This window comes from Rhinolophus sinicus, chromosome 8 (assembly GCF_057876585.1).
Source record: "Rhinolophus sinicus isolate RSI-liver-muscle chromosome 8, RSI-T2T, whole genome shotgun sequence".
NCBI lineage: Eukaryota > Metazoa > Chordata > Mammalia > Chiroptera > Rhinolophidae > Rhinolophus > Rhinolophus sinicus.
Window position 1 is genome coordinate 61,117,857 of NC_142508.1, and position 19,367 is coordinate 61,137,223.

A 19,367-nucleotide genomic window follows, 5' to 3' on the forward strand; every position below is an offset into this window, starting at 1 on the left:
AATTAAAAATAGAAGATTTGAACAGACACTTCAACAAAGGATATATATGGATGACAAGTACCTGAAAAGATTCTCAGCATCATTAGTCATTAGGTACTCATTAGAGCTGCCATCAATATATTAGGAAAATGCAAATTAAAAATCACAATGAAGGAGGAAAAAACACACAAAAAAAAGAAAGAAAAAAATGGAAAAAAAGAGAAAAAATCACAATGAAATATCTCTGCAAACCTTTTAGAATGACTGAAATTAAAAAACAACAACACACTATATCAAGTGTTGGTAAGGATGTGATGCAAGTAGAAATGTCAGACATTGCTGGTGGGAATGTAAAATGATACAACCACTTTGGAAATGAGTAGGTTCTTATGCCTACCCTATGACCCAGCCATTCCGCTCCTGGGTATTTACCCAAGAAAATGAAAACAGAGGTTCATGCCAAGAGTTGCACATACATGTTCATAGCATACGGTATGATTACATTTACATAACATTTTTGAAATAACAAAATTATAGAGATGGAGATCACGTGTCATTTTTACCATAACTAATGTGAGAAACACAGCTGACAGTGCACCATTAGGTTTCTAGGAACAAACCTGGCAGAGGGTTAAGCCAAAATCATGTAAAAAAAATAAATAAAAAACATAGTAAAGTGCTCATACTCCATTCACAACTTATAATAGTACTTGATCTAGCCAGAGATGTCAATGCAGGTTTCCTTGAGAATGTGATGCCTGAGTTGAGAGCTAAAGAATGAACAGGAATTAACTAAATTAAGAGGGGAAAATGAATATTCCGGCACTGGGGATAGCATGTGCAAAGGCCCTGTCGGGGAGGGACCAGGTTTGAATGTTTGATGGGGTCACCGAGGACTGTTCGAAGAGCCAAATGCTTCTGGAAGGCTGGCTGAGTTTACTTGTGAGGCGTGCTAGGCCCACTCTGGCCACTGGCCCATCTGTGGGCAGCACTTACTGACCTCTTTTACTGCAGGTTGTCCCACACAGACTCCAGAGAGGGTAAGGCTCAGAGGACTGCCTCCCTGGATGAAGCAGAGCAAATTTTTGTAGAGATTCTCCTTGCCCACCTCGGTGGGACGGTAGGTCACTTCGAAAGAAACCTCCATGCCTGCAGTGATATAGCCTTCTTTCGGGCTGATGGAGAAATGAGGCTCAAATTTTCTGACATCCCATTTAAACCTTTTCCAAGACAAAAGGAGACAAGGAATATAGTTTACTAGTACCCTGGGGGTGTCTGCAATGCTGCTGAGAATGATACTTTGCCTGGGTTTTTAACTTAGAGGTTCACCCACTCTTATGAACTCCATGGGACCTGGGAGGAGAAAGATGGTCACATAAAGCAGAGGCAGGTAGGGGCAAGGATCAGCTCACTCCTGGGTATGTTGACGCAGCTCCCTCTCAGAGCTGAGCAGAGTGGGAAGGGGCTGCATCTTATCTTATTGCCCGCAGTGACACATCGGGGTACACAAATGTGCTTACACGTGTGTACCCAAGGTCGCACAGCTAGCAAGTGGCTGAGCTAGGACTAGAACCCTCCTGAGACCACGGACTTCACCACTCCCTGCACTGCCTCTCAGGCCAGATCCAGGAGGGTGGAGACCATCCCCTCACATGAGAGTTGCACTAGCTCTTGGTGGCATTTGGCTCCGATGGCCCTGTGTGGTCAGCCCTCTGTGGTCTGGCACTTGGCCAGGCAGGAGACAGGAGGGTGGACGGTGCAGATCAGTGCTTCCAGTGCCAGGGCTGCCACACCAACCCTCGGGCACCCTTCACACTGAGTCTGTGTGAAGGTGCTCCCTGTAGGTGTGCAGCCTGCAAGATACGGGCATATGCCCAAGTAGAGCCTGGAGTGGACACCAGCTAGCAAAAGGGAAGAGCCTGGAAAGGAGAGCTGCATAGGTACACCTCAGTTCCAATCCCACCTTTCTCACTTCCTGGCTGTGTGACCTTGGACAAGTCACCTGACCATATCGAGCCTCAACTTCATCTGTGAAATGGGGACTATATAGTACCTACCTTAGAAGATCTGGGGATAATCAAATGGGATCTTATATGTAAGAATGCTCAGCATTGCATCTGCGCATCGTAAGTTCTTGCTAAATGCAGGATTTTGGCAAAGTTACTTAATCTCTTTATACCTCAGTTTCCTCATCTGTAAAATGGATCATAGTATCATCTCAAAGAATTGTTATTGGGATTAAATGAGATGAGCCATGTAAAGGGCATGTAACAGGCACTGAGCAAATGCTGTCTATTATATTAACTTCAGTAATCAAGGCAGCAGCGATCACCCTGGAGAGGCCACCACTGTCACATTTTGAGGGAAGGGAGGATATGGGAAGGAGGGGAAAGAAATCAAAAGGGGCCACACTTGTAAAACAAATGTCTAACTCAGATCTCGGGCCTGAGCGCTCTGCTCCAGCGCCTACCTTGCACCCACGTCGCCCGTATTCAACATGAGGATACGACGTGCGGCTTGCGTCTGATATATGACTGGCCCGAAGGCCAGATGCTCCTGGTCCAGGGAGATCTCCAGGGCCTGACAGCAGCCGCTGAGGATGAAGAGGGGGCGTAGGAGCCCCATGCTTTCCATGAACACTTCCTCGGAGAAGGGGGGGATACGCTTCTTTGGGGCAAAGATGACTTCCAGCTTACGGGCTTCTTGGGGCTTCAGCGTGATGTTTTGGAAGGGTGTCAAGGTGATGACCTGGACAAAATCACAGTGAGACTCAACAGCTGAGGGCAGGGGGCTTCCGGGGCCTCCATTCCTGGAGGTCGTGATGCTGGGGCTGTAACAGCCTAGGGATCAAATCTCACGTCTGCTGGCTCGTACCAGCTGTGTCATCTTTGATAAGTTACTTGAACATCATGTAACTTGGGTTCCAATCCTTGATATAAAATGTGTGGCACATTATAGGCATTCGATAAATGTTAACTCTTTTTCCAACCCCTTGCAAATAACACCTGCTCTCTGGTGGGGGAAATAGCAAGATGAAACAGAAAACAGTCAGTGCTTCGGTGTGTTTTTGAGGAGCGCTCCCCAGGCTCACTGTGTCCCACATTCCAGTGTGCTGGTTACAATGCAGATTTCTGGGTTCTGCCCCAGGCCAAGTGGATCAGTGTCCCTGGGGGAGCTGGGAACCTGCATTTTCAAAAGTGCCCTGAGTGACTCATGTATTCTAAAATATGAAAATCGCTGTTTGAATTTGTGTGGTCATCTCTTCCCTCTTTGTCCTGGTAAAAAACAAATCAACATCAGCTTTAAGGCAGCAAATCCGTTTGCATCCTCGACTTCCCTTTGGTACGGAGTGCTGAGCAGTCATCCACAGGTGGACTGAGGCAGCAGGAAGTGAGATGTGGGCTGAGAAGCGCCATAGGAAAGTGATCCTAGAGATTTCTCAACCACAGTGATGCTGGAAACCAACCCCAGAGGGATGGTGTCAGCACAGGTCACTCTGGCAGCTTGAGTCTGATCACTCAAAGAAGCAGAATGGGTACAGCCAAACTGTTAGGGGCCCTGACCACTGGAACCGAAGACTTCAATTTGGATTAATGAGGAAAGGGATGCTACAAGTTTGCCCTCTTACTCTGGATGGCAAAATGGGCAACGTGGGCTCCTGGGCTGAGATACGCACCGGGCCTCATGCTTTGCCGGGCCTCTCACAGCCAAGTTTTCAGTATTCCCAGATGATCCACAGCTCTCCTGCCACACTGAATCCCACCTACGTTTCCAAAAGCACTGACCCTTTCCAGCCCATACAGCTTTGCCTGCCAGAAACACCCTCCCCAGCCTGTCTGCCTGCCTGCAAAACTCAGTACAGATCTCTCGCCACTCTGAGGTCTTCCACGGCCCCCAGCCCTCTTCTGAGCAGCCCCCTCCTGATTCTTTGGGAGGTAATTAGGTTTAGAGGAGGTCATAAGAGTGAGATCCTTGGGGCAACCAGATGGCTCAGTTGGTTAGCACCTGAGCTCTGAACAACCGGTTCAATTCCTGCATGGGATGGTGGGCTGCGCCCCCTGCAACTAAAGACTGAAAACAGCCACTGGACTTGGAGCTGAGCTGTGCTCTCCACAACTACACTGAAGGACAATGACTTGGAGCTGATGGGCCCTGGAGAAACATACTGTTCCCCAATAAAAAAAGTTAAAAGAAAAAAAGAGTGGGACACTCGTGATGAGTCTAGTGGCCTTATATGAAGAGCTCGATCTTGCTTGCTCTCCGCTGTGTGAGCGCACACTGAGAAGGTGGCTGTCTAAAGCTAGGAGGACAGCCCTCACCGGAAACTGACCTTGCTGGTACTCTGATCTCAGAGCTCCAGCTTCCAGAAATGTGAGAAAATAAATGTCTGCTCTTTAAGCCACCCAGTCTCTGGTATTTTGTTATGGCAGCCCAAGCTGACTAAGACACACCTTTGTATTTCCAGCACCTAACACATATTTACTGGTAAATGTAAGAATGAATTGAATGAAGGGATGGATAAGTTCACCCTTGGAATGAAATACACTTGGTTCATTTTCAAAGGGCCATCCAAATACGGATGAGGGGAGCAGGCAGCCAGGACTGGTAGCTTCTCCATCCAGGGAACTCGAGCATGTGGATTTGGCAACAAGCGTGCTTCTTTCACACAGCTGATGGGAGCATAAGGGGAGACCGCCTTTCAGGGGCCAGATTGGCAATGTGCACTGAAACATACTCTTGCTTTCGATGCAACAGCCCACCTGTAGGAATTTGTCTTAAGCAGAGAGTCATGAATGGATGTAAAGGTTTGGTTACATGGATATTAAAATGTTGTTTATAATATAAAACATTAGAAACACCTGAAAAGAGAGAAATAGAGAATTGGTCTATCTGCATCGTGGAGGTAGAAGGTAGAAATGAACATATGACATTGAAGGTCATGGAACATGTTTATAACATATTCCTAGATGATTAAAGCAGGTTTCAAAAGAATATGAACATTGTAAAAGTCTATTTTTGTAAAAAAAAAAAAAAAAAGTGTAGGAAAAACACTGGCTAGGCACCAAAATGTGATTATTTCTGGGTATAAGATTATGGGCAAAATGTTTTCCTTTCTGATTTTCCATATTTTTCAACTTTTCTGCAATGAAGATCTATGTATAATCATTAGACTCCAGATCCACTGAGACCCATCTCTTTCTCTTTCACTCTGTTGCCCTTAGACAGGTGTGTAGCCTCTCTAAGCTTTGGTTTCCATATATGTGAAATGAGAATAAAAGCACTAACTGTTTCTATGACTACACCGTTTCTATGACGATGATCAGCAGTGGCACATGGCAGGTGCCGGAGAACCATGAGCTGTTGGTGTTGCTAGCACAGTCATCAGTATAACTGGGGACCATGGAGAGGCCATTGGGAGGCCCGAGCACCGACCTTGGGTTCCTGGAGCTCTGGATTGGAGAACAGGACTGATTGGTTAAATGTGAGCTGGGCGTGGCTGTTGTTTACGATGGAAACCATTTTTTTCACAACCTGTCCTGGCAGGACAGCTCCTAACTTCACAATTCTGTTGGCTGGATCTAGGACTGCTATCTGTGGGACAACAAAGAGAGCAGGGAGGGAGGGTTCATTAGTTAATGAGAAAAATAAATATGACACGTCCACCCTGGTGAGCTAAGGTAGTCCCTCTCTTTCAGTGTTCCCCATTCTTCACAATGGATGGCCATTCACTCACTCAATAAACATGTATATGCATAAAATGCCCACTAAACAACTCATCTCACAATTACATAATTACGACAGGGTTAAGAAATGTGAAAGAAAAGCTCAGGGTACCTGGAGAGCATATTACAGGGGGCTGAGCTAGATTCTGGGTCTGGTGAGGCCCCCCTCCTAACCCGAGGAGGGTGTGTTTACACTGAGAGCTAAAGGAAGGGTAGGAGCTAGTCAGTTTGAGTTAGGGTGGGTGCGTGGGGGTGGGGGTTGGAGAACATCCCTGCGGAGGAGACACCTGTGGCAAAGGCCCTGAGCTGAAGGGAGTGGCCCAGTGAAAGCCTGTGGCTGAGAGCAAGGGGGAGACTTGAGAAGATTAAGTTTGGAGGGGTGGTCAGGTTTTCTTCTGGGAGGAGTGGGGAGTCAGTGAAGCATGGAGTGACGCAATCAAATGTGTATTTTGTGAGACTGCTCAACTCACTCCTCTGTGGAGACAGACTGGAAGAGGGCAGGGAAGCCTGGAGGAATGAGAGATGATGGTGATCTGAACTAGAATGGTGGCAGTAGAGGCGGAAAAGTAGATACATTGCAAAATCCTCATCTAAAGCACTGAACAAAATGTTGGCCTGGATAAGGCTGAGCCTTGCCCTCCAGGATGGCAATGACCCACAGTGAGCAGCACCCATGGTCACTGTCATTCGATCAGTCACTAACCTGCACCCTCTCCCTCCAACTACTGTGTTTCCTGAAAATTAGACCGGGTCTTATATTAACTTTTGCTCCAAAAGACACATTAGGGCTTATGTTTAGGGGACATCATCCTGAAAAATCACGTTAGGGCTTATTTTCCAGTTAGGTCTTATTTTCGGGGAAACACGGTACTTTTATATCTGGCTCACATGTTTCCATTTTGTCTACAAAAGCAAGAGAGTCTCTAGTACCATCCTGTGAGCTCTTGGAGGTCAGAGAACATGTTCAAGTTATCTCTGGATTTTCCCCAAAGCACCTAATACACATGGGTGCTGAATGAGTGAATGAATGAATGAACAAATGAATGAATCAGTGACATCAGAGGAGACCCTGTCACTGGCTTAAGCACAGACACACCAGATAGCATCCTCCTGTTGCTCCCTGGCTTGATACAAAGACTGCCAGGAATACACCCCTCCCTTTTTCTCTTAGTGGCTGAAATGTCCCATGCATTCCTGAGACTCTTGGAAGGTCTTCAGTCTTCCATTAAATGCAAATACCCCCACCAGACAGACACCTTAAATGTTTGCCAGACACTGGGAAGAAAGGGATTGTAGCAGGACTGGACCATTCCCTTTCTATTAGGAACACCTGGTTAGAAGGACTACCCTCAATCAAATATAATCCTGGGACCTGTGGCTGGCTGGAGAACGGTAATCACTGGTGTTAAGAGAAGATGTTCCCTAACTGAAGCATATGCTCGCATACATTGCTTTAAACAAACCTTGTCTACTAAACCTGAAAACAAAACGTGCCCTAATGTGGGAGAAAAAGGACATGCTTGGGATCCTGCATCTGCTAATCTCAAATTTTCCAAGAAAAAGAATGTGTCTCCAGTGCCTGTGAGTACTACGTGTACCCTTTGATATAGTAAAGAAGTTTAGTATTGAGTAAGAGCTGTGATTCCCTTGAGTCTGATTTGACAATTCACCCCTCAATGGGATTGGCTGACTTCTGACAGAGCAGCGTGGGGGCAGAAGACGTGGAGAGGGGAGGAAGGGTGTGTGGGCCCAGGTGGGCCAAGATGACTGGGAAAAGCAAGTAGGAGGGTGACAGTCTGAGGATCTCCCACACTTCTCTTACCTTCATTTCGGTGCCTTTCCCTTTGATTTCAACTACTTGTTGTGAGAGCCCATTGATTTCAAAGGGGACGAGTTCTCGATAATTGATGCTTTCTCGAGGGTAAAAGGTAATTGGAATCTCCAGTGTCTTGCCTGGCTTTATCACATCAACACGGAAGTTCACCTCGAGGTAGTTGGTATTGGTGTACAAACAATCTATGCTGGAGAAAATCAGAAGGAAGGCACGTTAGCTCTGAGAAGCCTGACCCAGAGGGCCTGATTCCGTCCCCCTCTCTGTGCTGGGTCCTGTTAGGTCTCCTGCCCTGCTGTCCCAGAGGCATAGAATTTAAGGGCTGAAAGGGACCTCAGCAATAATCCAGCCCACATTCTCCTGGGCATAGTCGTTACTTACCCTAAATCATACCCTGACATCCTGGCAGAACCAGGCCTCCAACTCAAAGTCCCATGACTCTAGCCCAGTACTCTTCTCACTCTATTCATTCGCTTTCTTGATAATGCAGTTCATGGTTTGTATCTCATAAGAAGGAAGCGCTTCCCGAAGTAATTGGGTGGCCAAACACAGTGCAGAGAGGCTAGAGTCAGATAGACAGGAGTTTGGATCCTGGTTCTAGCACTAGCCAGCCATGTGACCTCAGAAAAGTTACTTAGCCCATTTGGGTTTCGGTTTCCTTATCTGTGAAGTGAGGTTGTTATGAGGATTAAATGAGATAAAGTGACTAAAGCAATTGTTAACCAGTCCACAGAGGAAACACTGTATAAAGGTGAGCTATTATTAGTCTTACTGGTTGCTTACCTAGAAGGGATCTGCAGAGATCACGTCCCCCTACTCCCCCTGTGGGTAGGAGGCTCCTAGACCTCTCCATTACGACCTCGCCTTGTCTACCTTACAGTACTTGGAGCAGTATAGCTAGGCCAATAAATGGAGCTTAATGCCGAAAGCAAAGCAAGGCTCAGATGAAATTAAATCATGCAATAAAGAGTGTAGGTAGATAATATTTTTAATTAGTATTTAAAATTACATGACACCTTGTAATATATTCAGGATAATCACCACCGCCATCACCACAGCAGCAGATAATAGTACTTGAGCATTTCCAATGTTCCAGGCACTGTTCTAAGTACTATCTCTAGATGAACTAATTTAATCCTCCTAATAGCCCTATAGGGGAGGTACTATTATTACCCTCTACTTCAGGCAAGGAGACAGAAGCACAGAGAGTTTAAAAAATTTGCCCAAGGTCACATAGCTAGGAAAGAGCTGGGATTTGAACTTAGACTTGTGTTACCCAATATGGCAGCCATTAGACTCATGTGGTTTAAATTAAAATTGAAATTAATTAAAATAAAATAAAATGAAAATTCAGTTTCTCAGTTGCACTAGCCACATTTCAAGTGCTCCATAGCCACAGATAGCTATAGGCTGCCATATTGAACAGAGCAGGTACATAACATTTTCGTCATCAAAGAAAGTTCCATTGCATAGTACTAATCTAGAGAGCTTTAATAAACACAGGTCCCTGGAGCTTCTGTCTTATTGGGTCTGTAATAGGGTCCAGAAACCTGGACTGGAACATTCTACATGGAGATGGTGCAGAAAGGCTGGTTTGGATCAGAAGGCTTAGGCTCAGTATTGATCCACTATTTACTGTAAGGTGACGGGCCTGAGAAATTCACTTTGTAACTCTCCAAACTTCAGTTGCCACATCTGTTACATGGGGAAAATAAATAGAAGCAGTCAAACCTTGCACCAGGTCATTTGGCATTGCCCTTCTCACTTCAAGAAGAGGATTTTTAGCAAAGTAGCTTGTGGTTATCCAACTATCAGTGTTAGTGATGGGGTTATCCAACTATCAGTGTTAGTGATGGGGAAAGGAGACTCAGGATTCATGCCCACCTGTGTTTGTCTCATTCCCATAATCCTTTTTCTGTCACGGCTGGACTTCATCTGTGTGAAGGTTGTAAGATCCACAGGGAGCTACAGAACCATCTGGAAGCTCTGGGATGTCTGCTTACCTTACAGGCATTTCTTCCTTGTTGGTGATGACCAGGGTTTGTTTATATGGGGGCATCCCAGCTTGGAAGATGAAGCAGGTCCCAAAGTTGTAACTGGTGAAGGAGAAATGGATGGCCGGGCTCACGGCACAGCCTGAGAAGCTGCATGTAAATGTTGGACCATGGCTGATCTGTGGGGAGGGAATGGCAGTTGGAGTGTGATTAGGAGAAGTAGAAGAAAAAGGCCCTGAAGTCCTCAGGTGAGGGAGGGAGAAAATACAAGGTCCCAGGGTTTCATCTGCAGAGACTCTGATTTATAGGTTAGAAGTTTATTTGAGAAAAGCAAGATGGGCTACTCTGCAATCAGACCCTACGTGGGCTCTTGCTTTGCTCCTTCAAGCAATGATTCAGCTTGAAGGCAGATGGATGTGGCAGAGACTGTTACTACCAAACATCCAATTCCTAAGGCTTTCTGATTAGCCGGACTCTGCTTGGTTGTCAATGTGCCTAAGTAAAACTATCTGATTTCCCATTAAAATTTTTTAAAATTAAATTTATTGAGGTAACATTAGTTAATAACATGATATAAATTTCAGGCATACAACTTTATAATACATCTGTATACTTTATTGTGTGCTCCCCATCTGAAGTCTAGTCTCCTTCTGTCACCTTGTATTTGACCTCCTTTACCCTCTTGGTCCTCCCCACTCTGGTAACCACCATTCTGTTGTCTGTATCTATGAGTCTGTTTTTTTGTTCATTTGTATGTTTGTTCATTTGTTGCTTTTTGTTTTATATCCCACATATGAGTGAAATCATATGGCATCTAAGTGTCCTTCAATGGCTGGTTGGATAAAGAAGATATGGTACATATGAACAATGGAATATTACTCAGCCATAAAAAGGATGAAATATTGCCATTTGTGACAACATGGGAGACATGAGCATATTATGTTAAGTGAAATGAGTCAGGTGGAAAAGGACAAGAACCCAATGATTTTCCATTGTTCCTTGCAGCTAAGGGTAGCCATCAGATACAGCTCTGGTCATCAGGATGTAAACAGAAGGTGTCCCATTTTAAATAAAGAGTCAAAGTCTTACTGGGAAAGTTTTTGCCTTCAGGCCCTTCCCTTTATTTCCCCCCTGGAATGCAGGCATAGAGCTGCAGGAGGGAGGGTCATCTTGTGACCAGGAGATGACAGGAATGAAGTCACAGGTCAATAGGCCAAGGGTGAAAGAATGTAAGGACAGAGAGTATGGGTTATCACCTGGACTCTCAACCACAAGGTAATACATACGCCCATTGGTACATGAACTTAATTTGCTCTTCAAAAACATAATATGAATGAGAGGAGGGTGAGGATGAGGAAGAAGGGGAGGGGATTAGAAAGCACAAATTGGTTAACTATAATATTGCCATAAGGATATGAAAGACAGTTTGGGGAATACAATCAATAATGTTGTAAAGATGTAAAAATCTTTACATTTTGTGGCTGATTCTCTGAAAGTGATTAAAATGTATCACCTTCAACTTTTCTGTCAGTTAGAGTAGAAAGATATATGACGTATTGTTTCTTTTTGCTGTAAGAAATGAAAGTTCTGAAAAAGACAGGTCTCAAAAGGGATGGGCCTCTTTTGAGGCCATATGCCTAGAATTTCTCAGGGAAGATGGTTGCAACTCAGCCACTGAATTCCAGGCTAGCAGTTTTACAGTGTTGTCTTATTTTTAGACTCTGTTATGATTTTTTTTTAAGTTTATTGGGGCAACAATTGTTAGTAAAGTTACATAGGTTGCTGGTGTACGATTCTATAATATATCATCTATATATCACATTGTGTGTTCACCACCCAGAGTCAGTTCTCCTTCCATCACCATATATTTGATCCCTACTCTATTATGACTTAATTTCCATCTACATTATGGAATGGCCAGCAACTCAGCTTGGGTTTCAATTGTTTTACCCCATTTCTCTGTCAATCAACTTCTTAAGGATTTCAATAAAGATAATATATTTTCCTTTAATTGTTTCTTTTGTTGTGCAGAAGCTTTCTAGTTTGAAGTAGTCCCACTTTTTTATTTTGTTTTTGTTGCCTGTGCTTTTGGTGTCAAATCCATGAAATTATTGCCAAGATCAATGTCACGAAGATTTCCCCCTATGTTTTCTTCTGGGAACTTTGCAGTATCAGGTCTTATGTTTAAATCTTTAATCCAGTTTGAGTTGATTTTTGTGTATGGATTGTAAAGGAGTCCAATTTCATTCTTTTGCATGTGGATGTCTGGATGTCCATTTTTCCCGACACCATTTGTTGAAAAGACTATCTTTTCCCCATTGTGTATATTTGGCACCCTTGTCAAAGTTCAGTTGACTTATATGTGTGGACTTATTTCTGGTCTCTCTATTCTGTTCCATTGATCTATATATCTGTTTTTATGCCAGTACCATACTATTTTGATTACTGTAGATTTGGAATATATTTTGAAATCAGGAAATGTGATGCCTCTAGTCTTGCTCTTCTTTCTTAGGATTGAATTGGCTATTTGTGGTCTTTCGTGGTTCCATATGAGTTGTGGAATTGCTTTTTCTATATACGTGTATATAAAAAAAATGCTATTGGGATTTTGATTAGGATTGCATTAAATGAGTAGTATGGACATTTTAATAATATTAAGTCTCCCAATCTGTGAACACAGGATGTCTTTCCATTTGTATCTTTAATTTCTGTCATCAACATTTTGTTGTTTCCAATATACAAGTTTTTCATCACCTTACTTAAGTTTATTCCTATTTTATTCTTATTTTAGTGCTATTGTAAATGGGATTGTTTTCATAACTTCCTTTTCAGATAGTTCATTGTTAATGTATAGAAGAGCAACTAATTTTTGTGTGCTGATTTTGTACCCTGCAACTTTACTGAATTAGTTTATTAACTCTAACATATGTTTTTAAATGGAGTCTTTAGTGTTTTCTATGTATAAAATCATGGTGTCTGCAAACAGGGACAATTTCACTTCTTCTTTTCAGATTTGGATGCTTTTTACTTCTTTTTTCTTGCCTAACTACTCTGGCTAGGACTTCCAGTACTATGTAGAATAGAAATGGCAAGAGTGGTATCCTTGCCTTGTTCTTGACCCTAGAGGAAAGGCTTTCAGTGTTTCACTGTTGAGTATGATGTTAGCTGTGAGCTTTTCATATATGGTCATTATCACTATGCTGAGGTACTTTCCTTCTAGTCCCACTTTGTTGAGAGGTTTTTTTTTTTATCATGAAAGAGTGTTGACATTTGTCAAATGTTTTTTCTGCATCTGTTGAAATGATCATGTGATGTTTGTCCTTTATCCTGTTAATATGTTGTATTGCATTAATTGATTTTCATATGTTGAACCATCCTTGTACCCTCGGGATAAAGGTCATTGTTTATGATCCCTTTAATCAGCTGTGGGATTGGTTTTGCTAGTATTTTGTTGAGGATTTTTGCATCTATATCCATCAGGAATATTGGCCTATAGTTTTCTTCATTGTGGTGTCTTTGTTTGGCTTTGGTATCCAAAAGAATTGAAATCAGGATGTTGAAGAAATATTAATACTCCCATGTCCATTGTAGCACTATTCACAATAACGAAGATGTGGAAACAATCTAAATGTCTATTGAAAGATGAATAAAGAAAATGTGGTCAAGGCAATATTATTCAGCTTTAAGAAAAAGAAAGAAATTCTACAATATGTGGATGAATCTTGAGGACATTATGCTAAAGGAAATAAACTAGTCACAGGTTAATACTGCATGATTCCACTTAGGTGAGGTATCTAAAATAGTTAAGTTCACAGAATCAAAGAGTGCAATGGTGGTTCTCAGGGACTATGGGAGTAAGGAGGAAAGAGGAAGTTATTAAAGTTTCAGTTAAACAGATGAATAAGCTCTAGAGAGCTGCTGTACAGCACTGAGCCTGTAGTTAACAATAATGTATTGTACACTTAAAAATGTGTTAAGAGAGTGGATCTCACGGTAAGTGTTTTTACCACACACACAAAAAAATTTCAAAACTGTAATAAAAATGTAAATATAAATAAGAAAATCTAGAACCTGGAAAACAAAAGCAAACATCAGTTCACCATGAAAAATACTCTAGCTTCAACAGTTGGGGTTTTGTTTTAAAATTTTTGTCTTGGTTTTTCTTTGTTTATTTTGTTTATTTCAACAAAAGAGTAAAACTTTATATTATATGTTATCTGAGCTCCAAACTAGTCTTAGAAATATTTTCTAAAAAGCTCGATTAATTTTATGTAAACACAGAAACAAACTATTTCCTCTGGAATTATTTTGTAAAATAACTCTAACGTATCTGCTTTAAGGAACACATAATTATTACTCAATAGCTGTTTCAAATTCTTATTGGTAGCATATATTTAACAATTTTGGTAAAAATGAAAAGAAGTTGAATGTTGCATCATCTCTGAAAATTCAATGTAAGCTTTTAAATAAATTAATCATTTAAAGAAAAAGAGTCTCTTACACTAGGCATCCCAAATTTTCTTACTTAATTCCACTGTTGAAGAACCTACTTTGTATGATGTAAATCTTTTTAAGTTTTTTGAGGTTTGTTTCATGGCCTAATATGTGGTTTATCCTGGAGAATGTTGCATGTGCAGTTGAGAGGACTGTGCATTCTGCTGTTGTTGAAGTGTTCTCTCGATGTCTTTTAGGTATAGTTCATTTACAGTGTTGCTCACGTCTTCTATTTCATTGCTGATCTTCTATCTAGTTGTTCTATCCATGATTGTAAATTGGGTACTGAAATCTCTAACTACGATTGTTGAATAGTCTTCCTCCCTTCAATTCTGTCAGTTTTGCCTTTGGGGCTCTGTTTATAATTGCTATGTCTTCTTGATGAATTGACTCTTACCATTACAAAATGTTCTTTTTTGTCTCTAGTAATAATTTCTGTCTGGTAGTTGATTTTGTCTGATAGTGTAACCATATGCTGATTTTCACTTTGATTGCAGAGTTGTTGGTTTTCAAGGGTACTGCAGAGCTGGGAGAGGGGGTAGGGTAAGTTAAGATAACACAGAGCTTGCTGTTCTTACGGATATTCAGCCATTTTTCTTGAATAAATGCTCCTAGGATTGTTGCAAGCCTGTGGTTAGTTTCAAGAGTTCTGGGGAGGCTTCTTTGAGCTCGCTGAGTAGGCACCATGAGCAAAGCTCACCTTCCCGAGTTGAAAAAATTTATGGACAAGAAGTTATTGTTGAAATTAAACGGTGGCAGACAGGTCAAAGGAAAATTATGGGGATTTGATTTCTTTACGCATCTTGTTAGATGAATGTGTGGAGATAGCAACTAGGGGGCAACAGAACAATATTGGAACGGTGGTAATTCGAAGAAATAGCATCATCATGTTAGTAGCCTTGGAACAAGTATAAAGAATGGCTCTGTTCACCAGAGAAATTAACTGCTTCCACACGTCCCCTTGCCACAGTTGCTGTTTTACTACAATATAAAAATTGAGTCATGTACATTTTCTTGTTGAACGTTTTGTTAAATAAACTCTTGGAATTGAAAAACAAAAAAAGTTCTGAAAAAGTTGATTTTGACAGTTTTTGCCAGATATCTCATTGCTACAAAAGAAGAGCTTTTCAGAGGCCCTTCTTTGGCATCGCTGCTGACATCACAATTTCTTGGTTTTTCATTCAATAACTTATCTTGGAAAATGTACATATTCTCTCTCTCTCTCTCTCTCTCTCTCTCTCTCTCTCAGTCTCTCTCTCTCATCTATCTCTGTTATTTATTTTAAACTTAATGGCTGCATGATATTCCAGTGCATGGATGGTCAACTGCTTTTCAATTGACAGTTACTCACCAGGCACCACAACCATGGTTGAGGCTGTTACGGTAGAAATTTTGAGACTATCTCCAACACAACCACTCTCCAGGAGTTTCTGGAAGGGTGGAGAAGACCAGGAACACACAGGAGAATTAATCTCTCAGGATAGAATGGGAGTGCTTTCAGTATTGGCCAATGTTAAATGATCTCACCTTGATTCTGAGTTCCAGGCCCTTCAAGACACACTTTTTCAATGGTTGGAAAGACAGGGCAGCAGGTGCACTCTGTCCCACGTCCACACTGCCATTAATGGGTGAAAATGCCAAGTATTGCAGCAGGGCTTTGGGGCCGGATAACTCTGCATGGAAGCTAAAGCTGAACTTTCCAGTGTTGATAAAGGTGAATTCACACTGGACACATTCATTCAACTCCACCTGAGGGAAGAGAACAGAGTAGTATATTGAGTGAATGCAAACCATGGTTCCCTTTTCTGGGATCAGGGTATGTAACATGTTGGGGGAAAATATCTTTTGGGAAATAGGAATGGCAGATGATGTTAGTGAGTTGAGTATCATTAGATTAATGGGGTCACATATTCCATCAAGAGCTACTGAGTACTGGGGCCCCTCATATCTGATGAATAAGATTGCAATTTCATTCTTATACCTCCCTTGGTACCCAAACATTCTTCCTGTATGTTTAACAACAAACATTCTTCCCCTTCCCTACCATCTATCTCTCCACCTATGAAAAATAAAAGCTTTCACATCAGAGCTGTATACATTCTGAGGCTGGAGCTGCTCCTGACATGTTCCTGTTCTCCTGGTCTTCCTGGTATTTGAAACAGAGAGATTCACTAATATTGCTTTTCCCAGCCAGTGTGGAAACCAAGAAGGAGCAAGACTCTCTCACAGTTTTACCTCATAGAAATTGACAATGGTGGTCTGGCTGGGAGTCAGGAGAGTGACTGAGCCAGTCCTGTCTTTGCACTTGACCATTGCATTCATAGTGTAGCCCTCGGCCTTGATATTCAAGGTTAAAGGGTGGGCTTTGTTTTTCACATTGCAGATCAAATTAAAGTTCAGATCTCCTTCTTGCTTTGGTGTTAAGAAAATATCAACTGGTAACCTGGTTGGGGAAGAAGACAGCAGATTAGCTGAATAGGCCCACGGTTAAGACCTGCTAAATAACATAAGCTTGATGGATTAGCAGATACACTATGAGGAAAAGGCATCAAAGCTCCAAATTATCATGAATTTTGAAGATTTGCAAAGCACAGTAGGACGCTGCCTTTATTGGTTCACCAATACAGTAGATAGTAAGGAAAATAATACAAATATAAGAGAAAATATTGAAAACAGGACTAAAAATTCTCAATACTCCACAATTCATTAGGAAAATAAAAAAACAGGGAGTAAGTAGGACAGAAATAGAACGGTTAATATCTAAATTTTAGAGATGGAAGACTAGACATGTGGCACTGTGAGGGACAGTGATTCTCCTGGCTGGCAGGCCTGGGGCAGGGTGCAGTCCTGGGGGCCTTCCTTTGTCCTTACCTGGACTGTGGTGGGAGCCAGCCTTCCATGGGACATATGACCAGGCTGTCACTGAAACCTTCAGAATATCGGGAGTTGTCCTGGAAGGCAAAATGGAAGCCCTGCTCTTCCCTGTTGATGATCTGCACGGTCTCCCTGGCTTCTCTGCCTGAGGAGGAAACACCAGCCCTCAGTGGAAGCTCATGCCTGTTCCTGAAGTATCTCAGAAGACACTGCTCCACAAGCAAGAGGAAGCCTTAGAAGAGATTCTCTAACTTCTTTCTCTTCCAAGCTTCTCCGCCTTTGACTACCCTTCTTCCTTTGCTCTACAAGTGACCTTCCTCTCCTGGGGGGGATTCCACCTCTCACTTCTGGAACTTTACTCCATGAATTGCCTGCTCCTGGTGGGTGGCTCCTCAGCCTCAGTCGCCGCTCCTGGAATTCTGGCAACACCATTTTTCCTCCTTGTTCCTTCAGACCCGATGCCTTCCTGCTTTTGTTAAGGGGAGCTTTACCCTTCCTGGTAGGCCCCTTAACTCTGCCTGAATCCCTGCATTGAACTCTTTAAATTAGACCTCGGGTATGTCATGAGTGTCCTGACAGGGCCATGACTAATTCATCTCTTAATGCTATTTTGACTTTTCTTACTTTCCTTACCTATTACAGAGCATTTATTTTCCCACATAAACTTTCGAATCTTTTAGCCAATTCTCGCCCCATCCCCTCAATCCTTTTGGGATGAAGGTTACCAGATTAAGCAAATAATTTTTTAGTAGAAGGTATGTCTCAAATATCGCATGGGACATACTTATGCTGACACACTTACACTGAAAATTATCCACTGTTATCTGAAATTCAAATTTAAGTGTGTGTCTGTATTTTATCTGGCAACCCTAGCTAGGATTCTAATTGGAACTTTTGGGAGAATTGACAAATATTCAGATTTTGTTTGGGGGCATTTTAATAAGATTTTATAGTTTACTTCATATAGGTCCTGTGCTTTTCTTATGTTTATCCTTAGATATTATATAGGTTTTGTCAATAGTGAACACAATTTTTTGTTTCTGTTTCTAGGTACTTACCACTAAAAGAAAGAGTAACTATTGTTTTTTTACATACTTATCTTGCATCTAGACACTTACTAAATTATCTTGTTGATTCTAGTAGTTTGTTTTGCTTTTCTCTAGAGCCTCTTGAACTTTTTAATGTATGAAGTAATCAGCAATAGCTAAATGAGATAGTTTTGTCTCTTTTTCCCCCAATGCTTATGTCAATTATTTAATTTTCTTGTTTCACTGTATTTGCTAACGTCACTAAGACAGTGTTCGATAATAATGGTGATAACGAGCATCCTTGCCTAATTTCTGATTTTAATTGATGTGGTTTTAGTGGCTCATTATAAGATAACATTTGCCTCTTGATTTTGGTTAATCTTCTTTATTCAAGTGTTTTCCTCTATTCCGCTTTTCCTATTAGAGTTTTTATTGAGAATGTCTGCTAAATTTTAGCAATGACTTCAATAGGTATTAATGATTACATGTTTGTTCTTTTTTAATCTGCTAATATAATGATTATACTTAAATGTACCACCCTTGCTTTCCTAGATTACATTCTGTTTGTCTTGCTATTATTACTTTTATGATACATTTCTCATTTGTTCAAAACCTTACTAAACATCATAATCCCCCCATCTACTTATATGTTCTCAGTATAAGATATGTATGGAAATAATACAGATCAAACTGCTACTGGTTTTCTTCGATGGAAAGAGAAAGATGAGATAGGATGGGTGGGGAGAGATTATTACAGTTTTCCTTATACAATACCACACTGACTGGTTTATTATAAAGTATTACTTTTATAAATAAAAACTGAATTAATTACTAAAATTTTATAAATAAAACAATTAATTACTAAAATTTTAGTAATTAATTCAGTTTTTCACACACACACACCCAGGTGACAGATTCGTAGGGTTGTAAGAAACCTTGCAGTAACTTCTTTTATTTCTTTCAGGTCTCTGCTCAAATGTCACCTTTCCACTGCCAACCGGCATTCTGTAACCCCTCTAACCTGCTTAACTCTTCTCTAGAACACTTTATCAACATTTGACATGCTATATATAGTTTGCTTTTTTATGTTTTGGTAGTCTGCTTCCTATTCCTGGGATATAAGCATCATGAGGGTAGGAACTTTGCCTTTATCCATTGCATTCCCAGCTCATGGAAAAGTGCCTAGGTAATCCAAGGGGCCTGGTAATATTTGTTGAACCAAATAAATATGTGAAAGGATGGCAGAAAAATCTGATGGCTGTGCCACAGACCAAGAAGAAAACAAGTACAGCCCATAATCTGGGAGTACACACGAGTAGGAGGGGGCTGACATGAGGCTCTGGAAGTGAAGATAGTCAGTCCAGGCCCTGAAGGAATCTTCCAAGTAGAATCTGTAGTAAGGCTCCTAAATTTCCTTCAGTTATTAGTGTGTGGTTCAGAAGAT

At 41.6% G+C, this 19,367-nt stretch overlaps 1 protein-coding gene and 1 pseudogene across 3 annotated transcripts in view; one reads left to right on the forward strand and one right to left on the reverse strand.

The window, feature by feature from the left end:
• HYDIN (HYDIN axonemal central pair apparatus protein) overlaps window positions 1–19,367 on the reverse strand; it is a 289,372-nt gene that overhangs the window by 11,660 nt on the left and 258,345 nt on the right. For 2 of the 3 annotated variants that reach the window (XM_088800246.1, XM_019757602.3), the window contains 8 exons: window positions 16,893–17,040; window positions 16,257–16,464; window positions 15,549–15,770; window positions 9,537–9,706; window positions 7,525–7,723; window positions 5,413–5,571; window positions 2,450–2,727; window positions 980–1,199 (listed from right to left, as the gene is read on the reverse strand). In XM_088800246.1, the coding sequence (XP_088656372.1) occupies window positions 980–1,199; window positions 2,450–2,727; window positions 5,413–5,571; window positions 7,525–7,723; window positions 9,537–9,706; window positions 15,549–15,770; window positions 16,257–16,464; window positions 16,893–17,040 (1,604 nt within the window). Of the gene's footprint in view, window positions 1–979; window positions 1,200–2,449; window positions 2,728–5,412; window positions 5,572–7,524; window positions 7,724–9,536; window positions 9,707–15,548; window positions 15,771–16,256; window positions 16,465–16,892; window positions 17,041–19,367 lie in introns of those variants that run through there. The other variant, XR_016022033.1, reaches the window with a different exon arrangement.
• LOC109461419 (small nuclear ribonucleoprotein G pseudogene) lies at window positions 14,707–14,935 on the forward strand (annotated as a pseudogene).